A 22,570-nucleotide genomic window follows, 5' to 3' on the forward strand; every position below is an offset into this window, starting at 1 on the left:
TTTTATGTCGATTTTATGTGTGAAGCCAGTGTATCGTGTGCTTTTCAGAGTTTTTTGGAAAAAATATTCAGCCCTCAAAGTGTTAAAGTATGTACATGGTATGTCTGAGGAGCATTTGAGGTAAGGCTGAATGCACAGCTAATCATATTCTACTGCCATCACGTCAGATCCTACCTACTGCATCTGCATCGAGGTAAATCAGATCCTTCTCCTGGAGATGAATCAACAAAGTAAATGGCATAGGCTCAAAGTTTTGATGCTGAAACCAGAAACCACATGGTTGAATACTTGACATGTTCTTATTGATTCCTGAGCCTTAACTAAGGTATCCATATTTCATAAGTCTAAATACTTCCTGTGGATTAGAACAAACAAACAAATATGTGTATCAGTAGAGTCTTTGTAGCAGCACTCACTGTTATCCGTACATTTCCAGTCTGATTAAAAAGCACTGGCATAGTTATTATTTATTATATTTTATTTAGCCTGAGTTGGAAGGTGATTGCAAAGAACTTACCAGAAACCAACAGTAAATCCATGGTGTCCATGACTCCCTGTTATCTATCCTATGTGATGCACTAGTATCACTTGTGTTGAAGTTTATCTTATTGACATGACAAGTTCCTGTGACTGACCTGCTATGAAATATTATAATAATGCATAATATACTGATTCTGTTTTCTCCAACCTTTAATTCACAGATTGTGCTTTTTCAATCCAAACTGGTCTCCTAATGGGGAAACATGCATAAAGATGGGAAAGACACCTTATTTTATTTAAAGGAAATTTGTTTTGATGAGATCTCAGTATTGCAGCAGGAAGGAAAGTACATTAAACTAAACAAATGTTATTTAGTAGTAGTAGTAGTTGAAATACTGAGCAAAAGTGTAATTTTAGAATAACCATACAGTGGTCACTTCTTCTATAAGCTGAGTGGAATCTGTACATCATACAATGAAAGATACAAGAAAATGGATTTGTGTGGAGTTAAGAAGAAAATAATGATGAAAAGGTATGTCTGTTTGATAAAGTTCTATGTGTAAGATTTATAAAAACATTAGAGCAACATTTACAAAGGAAATAAGAAAGCCAAAAGTTAACTGGAAAATATAATTTCTTATAATGTAAATGTACAAATTTTAATTTTGATGCCAATGATAACTCAGAAGTACTTTCAAAAGTATAGTGCGAGAGTGTAATGGTCAGGGAGCAGCTAAACATGTACTACTGTAGCGTGAAATACATATGAAATAAAAACAGTGGCCATTTCTCTTGAGGTTTTCAGCAGAGAGGAGGCAACATAGAGCTTAAACCAACAATGGTAAAGAAATGCTGAAACTGTACAGCACATAGTGTTGGTAAATTTAAAACAGGTTGACAACAAATAGATGTACTGGAGAGGAAAGCATGTTCTAAAATGTGCTCATAGAAATGTACGATTATACAAATGCCTGAATGTGAATGTGAATTTCCCCTTGGGATTAATAAAGTATCTATCTATCTATCTATCTATCTATCTATCTATCTATCTATCTATCTATCTATCTATGTGTATTTTTTTGGAGTCACAATAGAGAAAAATGTTGTTCTGTTATTTTAAAAGATGATATAGCTAATTTAAGTTAGCACAAGCTGGTTAGGTAAATTTAAGTTACAGGTAAATTAATGAAAGAAATTCTAAAAAGACAAGATCCAGTAGAGGTATGCAAGCAGACAGTCATCATTTGTTTACATGTTAATGTGCTGGAGTTTTATAATCAAGCAAGCAACAAAAATGTTTGATTATATTGGATTGCATAATTACGAGGGACAAACAAAACGTTTCTACACTTTTATATTTTCGTTGGAAACGGTGAAGGCGAGAGCAGTAGTAATTGGGCATTAAAAAGTTGGTACGACGCTGGGAAAATTGCATCGCAAATGAAGGTGACTATGTAGATAAGTGATGTAAATTTGTTTTTGAAATTCTTAATAAATAGAGTTAAAAAAAATGTGTAAACTTTTTGAACATCCCTTGTATATACCTTGACTTCAAAAAGTTTGTCATACGGTGACCTATAAGAGGCTACTTGTTAAACAAAAAGAGAAAGATTTGGTGAGCAGCGAGCAGATTAATGAAGAAATGACTACAACTCAGATCAGAAACAACAGACTACACAGCATTTGTTTTCATTTCTTATTAGTGACACAGAGATATTAGCTCAGTGGGCATGTTTAATGTAAAAGGTATAGCATATGTAGTGTTCTTTAAAACTGGTTTCTAAGGATGTTTCTACGTGAAGACAGTACAAAGATTGGGAGTCAAAACTGGCCTGGCATGAGTGATTGTAACTGAGTGTGTGACAGTGGGCCCTCTGGATGGATGTTTGTCAGGTGCATGTATCATCTGAGGTTTTTTTTTATTATTATTATGTTATATTATTTGTACTTATTTGTTAAGTTACACAATGGACAGTTGTATTGCTCCTGCAGCTTCAGCATAATCTGTAGTTTTGCAGGTGGCAATCATTGCAGTGCATGCCTCTCCATTGTACTTTACAGCATTTTTAAATACTGACCCTTTTTAATAAATTGGATTGCTTTTGCTAAGATAACAGCCAAGGCTTTGGGCTCCTGACTTGTAGCTTAATTCCTCCTTTCAATTTGTTGGTTATGGCATCATTATATTTCTTTGTGCCAAGGGCTAGTCATCATTGGGAGATGTCTATGTCCAGTCTCTGTAGGGATAGTTAGTTAAAATAACCTTTTGCAAGCCTTTCCATAGACTGCCGACTAGAGTCTTTTGTCTTGCTAGGAGTAAATGCTGACTTGCAAGGATAACAGACCATTGTTCCTTTTCTGTTCTTTAATTCTTACATTAGCAGCCATTATTTATGAAAATCATTCAGTGCATGAGTTTTTAATTTTTATAAAGCCATATTTAACCAACCCATACGGTTTAAAGTATATTAACATTGGCAGAATATTGCATGTAATGTAATAGAACAAATAAAAACAAAAATTAAATTCACAATATTCTGTAATATCAACACTGAATGAACGAGTTGTCTTAAATTGTCATCTGTAATTTATTTAAAAAAAAAAACAAACTTTTTTTAAGCACAACATAGTCAAACCCACGTGTTTTAAAGAAATGTTTATTTAACAACAGAATACATGCCAAAAATGAATAATTTACAGCAGCAGTATCATTATAATTCCATCCAGTTTCATAGAGACCATCTTAATGCAATGAGCAATACAGTCAAGTAAGTTCATTGCTCTTTAACAAACATTCATGCGATCTGATGTAGAGTATCTGTGTTGCATTAAAATATTAAATAAATTTCTAAAATTCAAGGTGGGAATTGTGGAAGATGGTTGTGTATGAGTTTATAAAAAAAATAAAATGGGCTGAAACAGAGTACCTATAGACATTGGTGATCTATGTTGTACCATTCATTTATCTAAGGAAAAATATATACACCTTATTATAAGGTTAATGTGAACAGCATGTAGCAAAACATAGATCTATTACACACATAACATTAATTGTTACTAAATAATATACAAACAATATTAGACTCAGTAAAAAGAGCATTCACATGCATGCACAGTGACTTTTTCAGACGTCATGACTGATTCATTTAATGAATTTATTGCCACTATATTAGGGCTTGCTTATTTTCATAACATTATCTACCATCTATATATATATATATATATATATATATATATATATATATATATATATATATATATATATATATATATATATATATGGTAGCTACTATTTCACAATTAAATGTATGTTTTTAATCTCATTGTAATTGCAATTTGTTAACCTTAAGTTATGTAGAAAATATTAATTTTGCTGTTGTGGTTAGTATATGATATAAACATAATCTTAATTAGATTTTGAATGAAATGGAAACGAAGCATTTAAATTTCAATTTGTTTAGTCTTCTTGTCATATGGCTGTTTGATTGAATTTAGTCAATGCATCATTCTTAAGGACATGCATCATTAGGAAGGCACATACAAATGTTTAAATGGTGTATTTTGATCATGCCAGTGCAGATCAAGAATGATTCAGAAATTAACTTAAACAGGGAAGACAGTGAGAAGTACTTTGCAGTAGCAAACACACTTTGAACAAGGGTGCATGCCCTGGTTGTCCACAAATGGAAAGGTGAAGGTTAAAACCTCCATTTTAAAACCCACTTAGTATTTTACATTGGCAAGTTTTAAATATTAACTTGCCTTAATTAATTCAAATAATCTGTTTTACATTTGTCCATGCCTCATTAATTTTATACACATGCATTTTTCACCAAGTTACATTAATGTTATTGTGGCTAACATTACAAATGTAACTTATCAAGATGCACAGTAATCATGGTAGGTGTTGGTAATTCTTTTTAATTGATATATTGTAACTTCCATGAAAGAATAAAAAGAAAATGTGCCACATTTATCTTTTCTGTAGTAACCAATATACATTTCTCTGTTAGCTTTAAATCATTTTGACAATACCTTAGCCAATCCATGCACCAAAGATAATCAAACAGAACTGATACTTTTGGCTGCAGTTACCTTTAGAATACAAAATTTAGTTTAATGAACACAATAAGCCCTGGACAGGCTGCATTTCTGACATTTATTGCAAAACGTGTTAAAAGCTGAATTATAAATTTATAACAGATAACATTAGATCACACCCTTTATTATCGTAAGAGTATATGTTTCAAACCTTGCCGTGCATTGTTTGTTGGTCCAACTTCCTGATTTTATAACATCACCATAATTCTGTTGATGCATCTGCGTGTGTGAGATCACTCAAAGCAAAAGAAATGTTGGTTTACATATCTTACAAGTATAATAAATTAAAAATGTGTTTTTTGGTTCCATGAAATGAAACTATGTCTGTTGCTTTGAGTCAGATAACTTAAATTCATATGTTTCTTTGACACCATAATACACGTAACATTACTGCATATAAGGATGAGAACGCTAAAGAGATAAGTTGGAAATAATTTAGAACTTAATCTACTAAGGAATACAATGTAGCTTTTTAACCCTGTGGGTGCAGTAGTTTTTGAAAGTGGAAAGATATACATTTAACACACATTTTAGGTAGAAGTCTATTGACTACAAATAAAATAGCACATCAAGTTTAAATATTTATCAGTGTTGGAAGGGCTTATTCCAGAATTGTTAATAAAAGTCAGTCAGGGCAATGTTAATTTCATGGTAAAATATAAATAGCAAAAAGAGAATTTTGTTAGCTTTCATAGTTAAATTGTCAAACGACGTGTAGAAACAAAAGTTGATGTTTTGCCATTAGTCCAAATATCTTACACTAAGTGACAAAATTAGTACAAATTACAGTGTAATCAAATATTTATACTTTTCATCCAAGCGATAGCAATTAATTATGGTTTCGTGCTTAGTCCTTTTAAAATAATAATCTTCAGTTATTCCAAACTGTATTTTCTCTTCTCGGATGAGCAACACAGATTTATTTAACTGTAACCATAAATTCTGTGCATTAAATCACCTTTCATATTTCACATCATCTTTTTTTAGTTCAGTATTCTGTTGTGTTAAGTATTAACACCCTTGGTTTTAAAATGCAATTGATTTTAAGTTTCTTGGAATCAACCATACCAACTTATTAAAACAACTAGACTAAAACTCCAGATAAATGTCAAATACAGTATATTTCTTGAGACTTGTATTTACAAGAAGTCTAGTTCAAGTGTCAGTTTTTATTCTTGCACATCAAAGAACAGTCATAAAGTACTAGCGTGTCATGGTTCAGTCAATTATTACCATTAAACTATTGTAAACATCTTCAATGCAATGAACTAGAAGAGCATATTGCGTTTGTTTCCAGGGAAGTGTCTGTAAGAGTCCTTTTGGAAAAAGTCTGCAAAATGCCATTCCATAATCAGACACTTCTTGGCGCCCTCTCGAGTTCATGGGTCCTCCTGTTTCTGCCTTTCTTATTTTCCTGAATGTGTTTCCATTTGTTTGCATTAACTTGGGTATTGCCTGATTTTTGTTTACGCTGCTTGCGGTCTCTTTTCCACACTTGCTCACAAAACTCATCCATAGTGTTAAAGTTGGGATGGTTAATAAGGGACATGAAATCCCGGTACCAAACTTTCTGGTTTGGAGGAATAATTGCATGGCCTTCTTTTGGTTTGGCTCCTTCTCCATCTTCGTCTTTATGTAAAAGTTCTTCCAGATGCTCTGAGTCAATAACATCCAGGGTAACTTTTAATAAGGTCTGGATGAATCCATGTTCTACAGCATGACAGAAGTAGATTCCAGAATCTTTCTTATGCAGGCTGCGGATGAGGAGGCCTTGATCTGTTCTTATAAATTTCTCATTTGCGTGTATCTGAAATTTCAAAATTATATATGTTAGTGTCCTGGAACATCCGACTAATTAAGTATACATTCTCTGGTTTTGCATGGAACCTGTGGACAGTCTATTTTAAAATGAACATATGTGTGAATTTAAAAAAAGAAACAATGAAGCATAGCCTATGTCAGATTGTTTGGCTCATAACATATCCACCAGACCTTGAAACTTTATTACAAAGCATGTTTTTATCTGTTACAGCTCATTATCTTATATAAACACTACATTTTAGATATTTCTAGCAGTGATTTAGAAAGTTCTTTGTTTAATCACCCATTACTAAGTCCTATGAATTGGGACAGGATCATTGAAAAAAAATGTGAAAAATGTATTTAAAAAGTTACTCATGAATGGTAGATAACATAACTTTCTTTAAACAAACACACTTACTATATATACAATACATATGTATTTATGCTTAGCAGTGACATCCCGAACCCAAGCAGTTTGTTATTGTTCCATTTCGTGAATATTCATCTGTCCCTTATGCAGGGATCAGATGGTACCCACTGAACACAAATGGCCATTTTAGGAACTTAATTATTGCCAGTAATTGTGTTTAATAGTCATTAAAATACACAGCATTGATTGTTATAAAGAGCTTGAACTGAATGGTGCCAATATAGATACATGCAAGACTGGAAATCTTTAACAAAAATGAAACTGATTTAATAATCAGTTGTCTTTTTTTCAACAAACATTTTTCTTGAATGAACTGCAGTTTTAAAAGTGTTTAAGACTGGGGTGAGCTCATAATGTGATAATACTTCATTAAATATGGCATTTTTATGACAAGAAAAACCGTTATACTATACTTCTGCAAATGTGGACAGATTCTTTATACACATGACCATTGTTATCATTCTTAAAACTGCCAACAAAGGACATACAAACATATTATAAGGATCATAAAATGACTATGGGTAACAGATCTGCTACATCCTATCCCAAGCTGCTTTCTGTCTTGCATCCATTGCTGACAGATTGACTACAGATTCTTAAGACAATGAAGTTGATACTACAGTATATAAAAATATGGTGTATCTGAACATTTCACTGACTGCAGTCTAAGCCTTTGACCTTTGATAATACATAGTGGAAGATAACGCAGGGTCTACATTCTGAAGCATACATTTCAATATCAAGATACAGGTATCTTTAATATTCCTATAGGATCTAAGGATAAATACAGCTAATCTAGGAGGCAGAGCTTTTAGTTACGGAGCACCCACTCTTAGAGGAGTCTCCTCCATGTCAATATTGAAATCAAAGCTGAAGGCTCAGTATTTTAGCATAGCACACTCTTGTTAGAGATACTTCTGAAGCTGTTCTATATTACTCTCTTGTATTGCTTATGTAATTCAACTTTGTTAATTATCTTCACCCACTAAGTAGTTTCCATTTTCTTTTTCTTACATACTCCATTTGAGTCTATGGTCTAAACATATTTTACACACACATACACACACACATACTGTATATATATATATATATATATATATATATATATATATATATATATATATATATATATATATATATATATATATATACACTGTATATATATATTTAGAAGCAAAGATCTCTGATATGGTTTGCATATTTGTAGCTAGAAATCCACAAAGGGAGAAAATAAGTCATGTATCTTAAAATAGTTATCTATTTCTAAGCTTTCAAAATACTACCAGGAGTCATCATCAGATGTAAATGATTAGATATACATTGTACATGAACCCAGCATGCTTAAAAAGAAGAACAACCAAGTATTAAATAAGAATTTAAGTCCAACACCCTCTAAACCCAACTTTTTAATCCTCCCCTTACACCCACGTACTCCCCTTCCATATTTGCTATGTAAGCCTAATCATTTTCCTTTGATGATGACTCATGGCAGAGGTTGAATGCTTAGGAATAGAAAACTATTTTGAGATACGTGACTCATCTGGAATTCTAGCTACAAATACATGCATACATACATACATACATACATATATATATATATATATCAATATATCTATATATCTATATATCTATATATCTATCTATATATATATATATATATATATATATATATATCTGTGAGCAAGCCTGTGATCATAAGTGCATGCATAGCCTTAGACTTAGACTTCTGCATAGTAACCCCACAGAATAATGGGGCCCTTGAGTTATAACCTTTTCTCATTTGGTTATTAGATAAATTATTGCCACATGTTTAGGTAGCAAGAAATGTAATTCATTATGCTGAAAAGAGTTGAAAATTTTGTAGAGGAAAGGAAGAACAAATGGTAACATTTTACATTTTAGTGTAGGAGGTTAAAATGTTATACATTTTGGAAGGAAGAATAATGTATTGTGGACTTTTGTGTCTCTACTAACTTTTTAAATCAAGAAGTCATTATTTGAGTGGAGTTTTGAACAATAAAGGTATACATTGTTTTATTTTTTTTCACTTACCCTCTTCTACCATTATACTCTTTAGCTACACATGAATTAATTTCTTATTTCTTTTAATTTGGAAATTCTTTACAGTCAGTTTCAATGTCTTGGCTAAATACTGGAAGAAGTCAACAGTTCGGGTGTCACTTTTATACACTTTTCACTAGAATTATGTTTTCAAAGCAAACTGTTACTACCGAGTTCTTTTTCTTTAATGCTACTTGTAATTTTTATTTGTTTTGACTGGGCAATTTTTCACAGGACATTTTCAATAAAATTAACTTGGCCAGCATGATTACATGCATTTAAAACTTTAAAATAGCATCTGGCTTTCAGTTAAGAGGCTTTCATGGCATATGGCTAAATTTTGAAATAATGAATGGAAAGGGTGTTTGACAGAGTTTTCTGTGCAGTAAATGGTGCACTGGTTAGCTTTTAGGGACTTGTGTACACTGTATATCCTCTACAAAAACAGTACCTTTAATTATATTGCAAAATTGTGAAATAACATAAAATCTAACAATTTACCTCATTTTTTCTGTCCTCATTCTGTTTCTGGAACTGCCAATAGATGACGGCTCTTTGAGATTTGGGGCTGCATTCCAAAAATGTGCTGCTGTTTTCAACTCCATAAATGACTTTCTCCTGTAAATTGCTATGGCCATTTATATCATCTGTAGATGAGAAACACGCACAATATTTATGCTTGCATATGCTGGCATAATAAATTAAATTTTGCAAAACAATGTATATGCATGAAACATCAGCTAAGCACTTTTGTAACCACAGTGATATTATATTATTGTTTTGTGGGGAAAATATTTAATTATTTTATTAAATTAAGCAAGTAAAAGTTAAAAATGTATAATTTTATCTAATATATAAATATTACCAAGAAGAAGATTTGCTTAACAGATGAAAAAAATGTTCTTTTATTTTGCATGACTTTAAAAAGAAAGACACCATTATTTTAATTTGTTAATCATAATTAAATACATTTTTAATGGTGAAATCTCATGTTATTTTGTATGTCTGGGAGTTTTTACAAAAATAACATTACTCCATGTGCCAGTTATTTTTGCCTACATATTTAGTTAGCGCTCTTAAATGTGCTAATTGATAATAGCTATATAATGTGCAAATATTTCAAATGACAGCTGTCACCTAACTAAAAATAATAAAAATTCTACCAATTTGTGAACGAATTGCTTCCATTTGAAAGTCATTTCTTAAGTGTTTTTCTTTTTCGTTAGACGTGTGGTACTACAACATGGTGTTCTAGTGGTTTCAGCTTACAAAGTAATGATCTCCATGAACTGAAGTCTTTTACATTTAAAAAGTCCATGTGTGGTCTGCACAGTGCGGGTGGCTTAGGGTTGCCCTTCCTTTATAAAAAAGTGAAAATAACAAAACAGAAAAAAGAAAATAGTCTTATTGGTAAATTGAAGATATCTGCACTGTATAGTGTTAAAAAAGATTGAAGAAAATATATGCAGTACAGTGTAACAGAATTCTTCACTTATCACTGGCTGTCATTTAAATATTGGATGTGAAAAATGTAAAAAAACTATATGAAGGTGCTGTTAGATTCTGTTTTCCAAAATCAAAGGAAGCTTAAGTACAAAGGCCAGATAATCAGTGGTTTGCCTGAAAAAATGTCAACTACATTAATATATATAATTTCAAATATTTAATCATTTGTCTATGAAACAGTTTATTTCTCCACCTAGTAACTTAACATAATACTATATGGAACTAGCATTTATTTAAAAGAGCCTTTCACATTAACAGTGTAACATTTTCACCATTAAAATCTGTACTATTATTATTTGACAAATATTCTCTAAATTGGCAAATATCCTTTCAAAAATTAAAGAAAGACTACAACTTTAATTATTTTTTTAAAAACAGTATTAACAACTTAAAGTGTAATATATCCTCGGCTGAAAGTGTATAATTCCTGTATTTCACTTAGTACCTGCTTATTTCATGGCCTACCCATTCCAAATCATCAGACTTGCCTGTCCCTTGACCTACCAATTCCATTATTTAAAACATAAGTACAGGTGCTTAATGAAATAACAGCATTAAAATATTGTATCAATGCATCATTATATATATATATATATATAATCAGTTATCCTAGCTGTAAACTTACTTTACACATACACAAGAAAACAGCTACATTTTAAACATATATATATATATATATATATATATATATACAGTTTATACGAACCATTTAAAATTATTCAAAGTAAAAGGTATGAATTATAAGTATACAATAATGTTTTTTCCAGTGAAAGTTTATAGTCTTTTTTTTTTTTGTCATATATTTGTTTACATAGTTTGAATTAATCATTTGGGCTTTACCAGGTGTGCCTCTGTTGTAACGTAATTTTTTCCATTCTAGCAGCACAGAAAACAATATATTTCTTGTAGAATTCAAGAGAGGGCAATTAATAGCTGTTAATACTTGTTTTCATTCCTTAGGTCAGCAATAATGTTCAGGATATCCCAACAGACCATACCATTCCCACTTTTACTATAAACAAGGTCCAATTAGCATCAGATGTAGGCAAAAAGATTGTAACTGGAAGAAAATGTAATGACCTTAATTTGTATTCCACTTCAGTTTGGTAAACCTAAATAATCTGAAACTAAATGCTGAAAAAGGTGCCATTGAGCTAAGTACATTTGTTTTACTATAAGGTACCATACATTATTATCAGAGAAAAGTCTAGTATTATTTTTAAGGAAAAATATAACCCTGCTTTGACAGTGAGCATGAAATTGTATGGCGTAAACAAAGCCATTGTGCCATCTGAGGAAGTAAAACTTCTGAACAAATTATAGAGAATTTCTTTCTTTAACTCGTTTTGTGTAATAAAGTGTGCTCTTCTTACCATTAACTTGTAAGTCTGAACACTGAGTAAGAGGATCCCCATTTCTGATGTCCTGTCGTCTTGTGCGTCTGAAATCAATCCAGAAAAATAAAAAAGTTTTTTTTTAATAGTTAGTAAGAAGCAATACCTTGTTTTAATAAAATAGGTTGCATGTACAATAGGCTTATGAGTCTGAAATTAACATAAAAGAAGACAAAGACAAAATCACTTTTATTTAGTAATATTTTAACATATACTTAAAACAAAACTACAGATCACGCACTGTTGCATGTAATTTATTTATTCCTGTGAGTCCTTATTAAGTTACTAAATTAATGAAATATAGTGCCAACAGGTTGACTCTGGCATAATATAATCATGTCACAAATTCATTTTTATTTAATCAAAAGGTTCACTAATTTTACGATCTGTGATGATTCTAAAAACGAAAAAATTTTTGAATTTAACTGTAAAATAACCTGTTCAATTTATCATTGATGTTTTATGTTTTTTCACATACACAAACTAGTAATAAAAAATAAGCATTTCTAAACCAGATATTATGATGTATTGTAGGAACAAAATACCTAACATTGAAATTGTACAATTTCAGAATGACTCACGTGTTATTAATAATGCACATAAAGAAAACAGCAAATTGTTGCAGCTTTAAATCTACAATCTTTAAATCTATAAATCTACATAAAACTAATTTGGTTTTCTAGATTTCATTTTGTAGTTTTGTTAAGCTGCTGAAAACATCCAGTTTAAGCTCTAAGAAAACATATAGCTTTTGGCAACAAAGACTTGATTAGAAAGGTTAAGTTCATAAAATATTTATTTAAATGTAAAATACTCTGACAATCATGTAAATAATTAGCTTCCGAAAGCCTGTCATTATGTCAGTTGGGCCAATTTGGCACATCAGTCGTCATCATGGCTAATTGGTCAGCTTGAGTGTCATTGCTTAAGCAGTGCTGCATGAAAGCCAGGAAGAAGCAGTCAGGCAAGGAGAGTTAATCGGAGGACACAGCTATTTAGTTTGTCTACTCCTTGTAAATGCAACTGGACAAGTCAAATATAATTTTCTATTCAGAAGAGTAGACAGTATCATTTATTTTATTTATTTATTTTTTTTGGGTGTAAGAAAAAATTGTCATTTTCTTTAGTGCCTTATAGTTTTGCAAAACATCTGAGAAAACAACCAGTCATGTTTATGTAAAAAGTTTTGGGCAGTACTGACTGAATTAAAATAGAATATGCCTTCATGTAGTTGGATTTTAATAAAGTAGCTTGAAATAGGAACAATTACCTAAAATTTTGTGTTAAAGTTCTGATGTATAATTATAAAACAGTATAATAAAACTTTTTAAAGCTTTTTACATTTTTTCATTGGAAAATATTACACCAGAATTTTCAGTCAAATAGCTATTCACTTTCATGGTAAAAATAAAACACTGCTTTTAACTTTTATGTTTCAAGCAAATTTGCATTTGCCAAGCTTATAATTCTGAATACCTAATATAGTGCTGCTGAGATAATTTACAAGCTGTACCAAATATACTTTGAGGCCCACCTTGACTTTATATAACATATTTTTGGGTAATGTGTTGGTAAAAAAAACATATAAGCCAAAAATTAAATCCCAAGCTGCCTCGAGCAGCAAGGTAATTTGACCAATTTTCCCCTTCACTTACTGATATATTTTTGTCATGTGGGGTGTCATTTCATAGAATAGATGTCTGTAGATGTGACAATATAATGTGAACATTTTATAGTATAAGTCTGATTAAACTGTAGCTTCTGTGTTTAAGAGTTTACACAGCAGTATTACAGGCACAGGGTGTTTTAAGTGTGAGGGTAATTAAGTTACCAAGTAGAACTGTTGAAAGATATCCATTTATACTGTTCATACATTGATTTTCTAACCTGTATATTCAGTTCAGTGTTGCAGAAAGCTCGTACATATAATGGTAGCACTAGGCACAACACAGTGACCAATCCTTCACTACTAGGCTCGCTCCTGCATTCCACCATACACACACCAGGCCAGCTCAATGTTACTGTATTAGATAAGCTAACATGCGGGTCTTGAGAATGATGGTGGAAATCCATAGTACCCTGAGAAATACACAAAGACATGGAGAATGGACTGACCCAACAATGATAGACTCTATTACTCTGGAGTTGTGATGTAGCAGCTCTAACAACTACACTATCATACTGTCATATCAAAAGTAGCACCTTGGGGAATTACTTGTATTTTGGAACCATAATGCAAATAAGAATTAATGAGTATCTCCAAAGAAAGTTTTCACTAAAAACAGACCACTATTGAAATGTTTTGGCAAGTGATACTAACAAACTGATCTTGTCTGGTTCAGGGAATTGTCTTAAATGACAAAGTTAAAGATTTGAAAGTTAGTATAAGTGGTTATAATCTCTAGTTAGCCCTCTGTGTTCAGCTCTGACAGAGAAAATCTAAAAATGCTGTCATGTGTTGCATTATCTTGTCATAATAGTAAGTAACCTCACATGAGAAATTACTTTACTGACTATCTGGCAATTTAAATTCCATTTTGTTGTTCATTCCCTTAGATGTAGGCAGCACATACAGTAGTTGTTCATTTATTTGAGGAATACAGCATCACCTCCAAAGGTAAGTTCTATATGTTCTACAAGAAAGTGCTTTTTTTTAACACTAGAATCCCTTAGGCCTACAAAAAAAGTTGTAATTCCAGGCCACCTTAAATTCTTTCACACTTCTCTATTACCATCGTTTTTGCAAATGTGTCGATCAGCACAAGCTGTAAGCAGCCTGCTATCCCATCCCCACACTGCCACAGCTCAAGTCGGAGAAAAAATTCTCCCAGCTCAAGTCTGTTTATCTAGGTGTGAGGTGCCTATAATTGTATAGGGTAAATAATACCTTGTTATCTGGAACACATGCATTTCATATGTGTTCCATGTCCACAATGATCTGGGTAAATATAGGAGTACAGGAAATGCAAGGCATGAAATGTTGAACACGTAGCTAAAACAGCAACTTTTTTCATGTTCTACTAATAATTGGCCAAATACTGATGTGAAGTGTATAATGTGTGAAGACTGAAGTCCAAATATCAAACATTTTCACATAAGGTACAAGTATAACCAAACAAATGTGCTCTGTTCAAGAATATAACCAAAAAAAGGGAAATCAGGATAAGGTATGATGCCGACACAACTGCTTGGCTGTTGCAGAGGTAAAAACTGCTGACTCATAATTAAAAGATTGCAGGTTCCATTTCGGCTTCTTCCTAGATTTACCGTTTTAAATAGTGACCTGCTATTATTGTTACTATTATAGAATAAAAAACATACATTTGATTTGAGTCTGTAACAGTCAATGTAAATTTATGATACTTGTAAAGGTTAGCCCTGGAAGTAACATCCAGTCATACATAACAACATCGCACCTGCACCAGGCGTAAAGGCGAAAGATGGCACCATTTGGATGCAGCAGCAGGTTGGGTGTCATCCTGCTAGTGAATCTGGCACACACACGTCCTTCAACGAAACAGCAGGGCCTACAGAGCCTGCCAAGGTATCGTGCAAGGTTCAGTTTGTGATTATGTTTTTTGATGGGCTTTATGTGAAAAACATTTATATGTTACTTATCTAAAAGCCACATTGAATGTTGTTTACCTATATTTATTTACTTATCTTCCTACAGCTTAAAGTCAAAGTAGACTGAAGAGCTTCCTGTGTTTGATCGACATAGGCATGGTGATAAAGTACAAGTCCAATATTATTCCTTATTTAGGAAAAGATCAGTTACGAAAAGTGCTATGGTCTCTTCTATCTGCAGCTATGCACACTTCAGTACCCAAGCAATGGTACCGAGAATGCAGTCAGACTTCCTCTTATTGCCATCAGCATGGCACTGCCAGATCTACACACTAGCGTGGAGAGTTGCACCTTGGTGATTTCTTTAGTAACACATCCAGTAGCAAAAACTACAATAGTACTGTTGTTAGGCATGTGCGACTAAGGAACGTTTCAGTGGTCTTAATCTGGTAGAAGCAGCAGATGATAAGAGTGTTGGGACACCATTATTAACAGCCTTTCCCTTTTTACCTTTAGAGAAGAGAAAGAGAACCAGGAGGAGTCACGCTCTTTCCACTATTTAAGACTGAAGTGGAAAGGAAATTTGGGTTCAATATAGAACTTGCATTTAAAAAAGACAACACTGTGTCCTTTGAAGTACTATTTCCAGGCTGAGAAAGTTGCTATTTAGACCACAAATTCCTTTTGATTTTGCATTCTAGAGAGTCTGCTACAGACCCAAGCACTTTACATTGTAGGGGGTCTCCAACTCAGATCTTGGAGTGCTACTGTGGCTGTAGGTTTTCATTCTAACCCTTTTCTTAGTTAGTAACCAGTTTTTGCTGCTAATTAACTTCTTTTCCCTACTTTTCATTTTTATTGGTTTGATTTTTAAGATTAAGTCCTCTGAATTGCTTCATTTTTTCCTTTTAATGACACTCAAAAATAAATGAGATATCAAGTAATCCAACAGATGATCAGCTAAGCCAGGGCCTCAAACTCCAACCAGTTTCTTAGTTATTCTTATTCTTGCTGTCATTTAAACCCATTACTTAATTCTATGCTTTGCTAGTGCTCTCATTCCATCACACCAGACATTTCTAAAACTTTTGAATTTCTTTATTCTAAGAGCACCATTAAAATGTTTTGTGAACCTGAGCAGATCAACTAAATGTAATAGAGGGTATCTGCATGCAGTACAAGTAAACTTTAGCTTCAATTAAAAATACAGAGAGTAGTACCCGCAGTGGAGATATTTACAGTAGGTATAGAAACATACTAAGACTAAGCTATTCTTTTTAATTTGTTTTATTTGTAGTTCACACTTCACTAAGGCACAAAAGAAAAATGTTCATGTCAACATGTTTGCTTATTTAAGTGTCGAAATGCTTAAAGAGAAATCTAAATTACACCAATAACACTCATTTTCATTCACTTAATCAACATGCTTCTTCATTGTATTGTATAATGATACAAGCATACCCTGTCAAAACACAGGAAGCAGCCCAAGAAGTCCTTTTGCAGAATCACTCAAGAAAATACCTACACCCACTCAAGGCAGGAGTTTAGAGGCTCTTATTTTACCTGATGTGCATGTGTTTGGGATTTACAGTAGGAGGGAACCAGTGTAACACTATGCATTAAGCATTAGAAAATCAGAAAAGCTATGTTTACACTATCACATAATTTACATCAAATTTGAAAATGCATTTATTGCAATACTTTGTTCTTCACATGATCTACAAACAAAGCGTTATGATGTGTCCCAGCTCACCATGTCCTGTTTGACCTGAACCAAACCAAATCAGAGCATCTAATATGGAAAACTGTCTTATATATGTATATATCGAAAACACCTGGACTCTTGAAGAAAATGCTTCAACATGATAAAGTAAAGTAGTATTTGCAATGTAATCAAGATACCTCAGATGTAACTACAGTACATCCTGATCCAAACCTTCCATACAGAACAAGAATGAACATTTCAAGAATGAAGCGTATACAGTATACAAGTACTACATCCTTTCCAGGGAAAATGGTATCGATATTCCAGTCAAATGCTGGCTAATTTTCAAATGTCTAAATGTCTGTAGTGATTGGAGTGTTAATAAAACAATGTTTCTTTGAGCTGTGAGACAGCAGCCTTAAGTACTGTGGCACCATGCGTCTCCAAAAATGTAAACAGGCAACACAAAAAAAATGTTCCTTCTTTTGTTTTATGTATATCCCCTTAACTTTCAGGAGGTATCTTTGACTGTGACACCATTCACAACCTCTGTACACATTACATTTTTGAGAACAAAATTACAGGATTGTACTGCTTTCTGGCCAACAGTCCCTAAAAATGGCATTTAAACTAAGGTTTGCACTTTACTTCCTATTAAACCTGCTGCAGATAAAGTTTTGCTTTTCTCTCCCTAGAAGACTGATGAAAACTTCCTATTTTTTTAGCCTGTTCTCTCCACTTAAAATTCATTAATATAGATCAAGTCTGCCTCTTGATAACTGCCCTGTCTGCTTGAAGATTATCTATTGTCTAACTTGACTACTGTTAGGACTGTGAGCGATAGAATAGTTGACCAGTTCATTTATATATTGTTAGGTGTAATAAAATTTCTCATGTGTCATGAAGATGACAGCTTACATATCTGTGGTAGAGTTATGATGTTGCCATTATGCTAAAACCCCCACCTAATCAATATTAAAAGAAATTTAACGAATGCACTATAACCATTTTTTTTGTCTCACAAGCAATACATAAACTAAAGAATATTATTTACTATGTGTGATACGTGAAGCACTCATGAACTGTATATATCCACTTATATAGATAATGACATGTACACTGGCAAATAACGTAAAGTGTTCTAGTATACAAAAACTTTGTACATTGGTTTAATCTGTGCTGGCAAGGAAGCACACTGTAGTTAGAATAGGAAATGTTTCTTCAGTGACATTTACCCCATGTCTTTGAAATATGGGTGTCTTAAAATGGCTACTGACCTTGAATCATTTACATAAACAAAAGGCCCGTAAAAGACATACTGCAATTTTAAAAAGACAAAACAAAACAAAAAAGAAATGTATTCGCTCCTTTAGGTAACATTTTACATTATTTACAACTTACCATTCATTTAAACACATAGTAAATAAAACACCAAGCAAACTATGCATGAAAAGAAATGTTTATATGCAACAAACCACAAAATGTCCAAAACTAGTTGCATTGCTTGAATTATATATATGTTAACCTTATATTATTCGTTATCATTAGATAGTAATACATTACTAGTGGATTGATAGTTTAGGATTACTGTGGCAGAAGGATTACTGACATAATTTGCTATTGTTTTTATTACATATTTGACAAAAATATATAAATATATATATAAATATCACATAAAATAAATGACTGTCTTAAGTGTATACAATGAGTCAGAGGCTGTGATTGATCTGTCAAACCTGCAGCTTAAGGTGCAGAAACCTGGTTGTTACAGCTCAGTGCCTACCTAACAAAGGGCCATGCATATAGTAGGAGTGTACACTAATGACCAGAGAGCTCTTCTGAATGGTGGTGTGTGTGCAAAGGTAGGAAAAAGCAGAAGATGACAATCAGCTTACATAAGGAAAGCACTTGTGGAAAAATTAGAACCTTGCTGCCTATTACAAATAGAAGATACTTTACAAAGTTCTATATCATATCTGTTTTTCCATTTAGATAAAATTAGAGATTTATGAATAAATATTTCATGGGGATTTTGAATTAGTATCTCTGAAACTTAAAAAAAATGAGTCTAGAGCTGGGATATGAGTTGCTGGATGGGCTCAGTTTGTACAGAGTTAGAGAAACCTGAACAAGGAAGGGAATGATTTGAAGTTGCATGAGAAAACTTTATTTTGTTGATTGTTTTGGAGGTGAGTGTCTAGGAAAGCTGCATCACCTGTAAGGCAGTGATGGGAAACTGTGATAGTCAAATGCAGCAGGTGCCTTCTTTGTGTTTTCCCTGGATATACTGTATAATATTATATGTATGTGTCTTGCTAAAAGTAGCACAAAGTAGCACCCAGTAAAGAGATTAAAGTAATAACAAAGTGAATGGTTTTCCCCAATAAATATAATTGACTTAAATGTAAGTATTTCAATTAGTTATATAAGTTGAAATGTACAGTGTAAAATGCTTCCTAAACATTAAAAAAGAAAATAAAATGCTATTATGATCTGTGTCACAAAATATTTTATTTTTTTGCCTGTTCAGATGTATATAAATACATAATCTATGTGTATTTAGGTAAGAAACTGACTGCAGACAAGCGTACATATTATATATTAACCATTTTAGTATATTTGGTTCATACATCACAATCTTTACAGTTTTTGCATCCAAATAGTTTTTATTTCTGTAAAAGTAAAATTTAACACCCCCTTAACTAAAGTCTATGTTAACAAGTACAACTCTTTGGCAAGTCATTTACAACCAAATTGTGTGACCATGAGAGACATCCTTAACATGTTCTTTTCTCTATTGCATTGTGAAGGAAATATAAAACGCTTTTAACAAATGAAGTGGCAATACTAAACTACATGATCACATTGTACAAAACTGTCCAGTCCTACATATTCCAGTCATTTTTGTTTAGAAAACGTTTTTTTTGTGATAGTTCAAATATCAGAATCTCACCTGAAGTAGCAATAATAAAGCACACTCTTAATGAAGCAGTTTTGACTTTCCAATAAATAAACTATGTAATTTTACATTGTGGGTAGAAACCAACTGTAAGTTAAAACTCCATAAAGGAAGTACACCTCACCATGGGAAAAATATGCAAACTTAATTCAGAGATTAATTTCAAGAATTACCAACTGACATTTTGCAGTATAAAGGTACACGTTGAGAGAGTTGTCTTCAAACACAGAAAGTATAAAACCAGACAGGAAATGAGAAAGTTGCTTGGAAAATAATGACAGAGTTTGATAACCAGGCTTTATAGGAACCCGCTCAAGAGATGTTCACACACACATACAAATACATAGGAAAGGCACTGAAGATACACGTAGGTTAAGAGACCGCAAATATTTTTAAAATATTAAACTACCTGTCTTTGACAGATAGTATGGTTAGTGATAAATAAAATGCTATACTTTTATGAGAAAATACTAATTAAATTTTATTTTACAAATAATATTTTTTACAAATAATTAAATGACAAAACTGCATGCTGTAGTCTTTCAAAGAACATATGTCAGTTTGCTGAGCTCTGTTCTATTCAGTAAAACCAGAAATTATGGATACAGCTCTTACATTCTAAAGAATATAATAACTTGTTTTAATGCAATGTGGGTGTAATTACTAGGAATTTATAAATAAAAGAAAACAAACCACATCAAAAATCCACTTCATGTTCAATTCCTACTTCTGAGGAAATATGAAGTATTTAGATGTGAAACACATTTTCCTGCCACGCATTCAAAAGGAATTCTAATCTGTTTCTTTTTTGGGGGTCTAAAATACATATTTTGATTCACCACTTGTTAGCTTCTATGGTGAATTCTTTCACTGAATTATAGGAATAAAATTACATTGATTAATGATGAAATTGTTGTTATCAAACATACCTTTTTGCTGTTGGGAAATATCGTGAGCATTCAGTGCCATCCCAGGCACAGTAGGGGTCTCTCGCTAAACAACACTCTGCACAAGCCTTTCCATAGACATTACATCGATGCAAGGGCATCTGAGAGACTCCAATTGCTGATCCAAGATACAACTGTTGCTGTGAAATGAAACATTTATTATCATTATTTTTATTGTAAATTATGTAACTGACCTTAAGCATATCACACATTTGCTTTCACTATTCTTATATGGGAAGCACATGTTACAAAAATGTTTAGAATAGTGCTTGATCAGAGCTTTATCTTAAACATGTACTCCTTTGGGATTAAAAGACTGTACTATGCAGCTAAAAGGGCATGTACTGTAATGTGATCAGGATTCTAGCCTTGAATATAAATTCATAACAAAAGTGCTGTTCTTGCACTTGAGAGGGTTAGAGTGCAACAATTATGGTATTAAACTGCAAGGATGTTCACTGAGGCTTAACCAAAACTCATTTTTCAAGATTTGTCAGAAAAAAAATTGTTGCTGAAAACTATTCATTGTTTCTGAATTACCAAGGAATGTTCACTTTATTAGCCACTATTAATTGTTCATCATGAATAAAACAGCATTGAAAAGAATGTACATAATTTCATATTTATTTTGTAAAGTGAATAACAAAAATTTGATCATGCCATGGCATATGTGCATACTGTGCATATAAAGGACTTTCTGTGTGCTCAAGATTTGGAGCAGGAGGTCCAGGCCACATTTAATAAATACCTTTTAAATAACGAGAGTTTTGTAATAGTTATGACCAATGTCTGAAATAAAAAGTGAAGCAAGACAACAATTAAACTGAGTTTAGTCTACGCTCTTAATTAAATATAAGGTCACTGTAATGTTACCAACAGTTTCTCACTTTTGAGATATATTTTTCCACATCAATAAAAACATGGTTTTAGCTCAAGCAAGATTTTTAAAAAATGAAGTATTTATTTTTTATCTTATAAGGCTTTATTAAAAGTAAAAATACTCCTTAGATAAAGGAGAGAGACACAGAGAGGGAGAATGTACTGTATTATTAAAATAACATAAAATTATTAAACCTAGCAATCCAATGTGTTGGAGAACTTTATTTATAATGCTAAATACTGTACTAATTGCAATAAATTAAAATATAAGGCATGTCAGGTCACTAAGTGGTGACAAATTGGGAAACACATGGTAGTAGGTCCAGTACTTTATGTGGGACTGTAAGCAAGTCAGTTAATATGTCACATATCCACAAATGAAAAATGTAAATATGGTAAAATCGTACAGCGCAAAATTGCTTTTTAGAAGTTCTTTGGGAGGTTGAAATCATGAAAGGCATATTAAAAGAAACACTTTCTGCACTGTGTGATTGAGGCATGTAAGAGGAAGCCAGTATGAGAAAAAGGAGGAGAAAAAAAGGAGACAGAGAAAGAGCTGTGAGAGCAGCCTCAGGAGGAGAACCAGGATGAACCAGCCAGTCAGGTTATGCAAGGCAGCATGGTGAATTTCCCTGTGATGGAGCAAAGGATCATCTCTCTGGGGGTGGATTGTCTCCATTGATTTATTGTTGTGGAGTTGTAGTGATAGTGGTGGAGTCCTACCCCAGCGATCCGAGA

At 32.5% G+C, this 22,570-nt stretch overlaps 1 protein-coding gene across 1 annotated transcript in view; it reads right to left on the bottom strand.

Annotated features, from left to right (window-relative positions):
• Positions 1 to 4,054: 4,054 nt before the first annotated feature.
• sema3ab (sema domain, immunoglobulin domain (Ig), short basic domain, secreted, (semaphorin) 3Ab) overlaps positions 4,055 to 22,570 on the bottom strand; it is a 311,024-nt gene continuing 292,508 nt past the window's right edge. The window contains exons 15-18 of the mRNA XM_039761470.1: positions 20,936 to 21,093; positions 11,755 to 11,822; positions 9,377 to 9,522; positions 4,055 to 6,388 (exon numbers count right to left, since the gene is read on the bottom strand). Coding sequence (XP_039617404.1) covers positions 5,933 to 6,388; positions 9,377 to 9,522; positions 11,755 to 11,822; positions 20,936 to 21,093 — 828 coding nt within the window. The 3' untranslated portion in view covers positions 4,055 to 5,932. The remainder of the gene's footprint in view (positions 6,389 to 9,376; positions 9,523 to 11,754; positions 11,823 to 20,935; positions 21,094 to 22,570) is intronic.

Source organism: Polypterus senegalus, chromosome 8 (assembly GCF_016835505.1).
Source record: "Polypterus senegalus isolate Bchr_013 chromosome 8, ASM1683550v1, whole genome shotgun sequence".
Classification (NCBI taxonomy): domain Eukaryota; kingdom Metazoa; phylum Chordata; class Cladistia; order Polypteriformes; family Polypteridae; genus Polypterus; species Polypterus senegalus.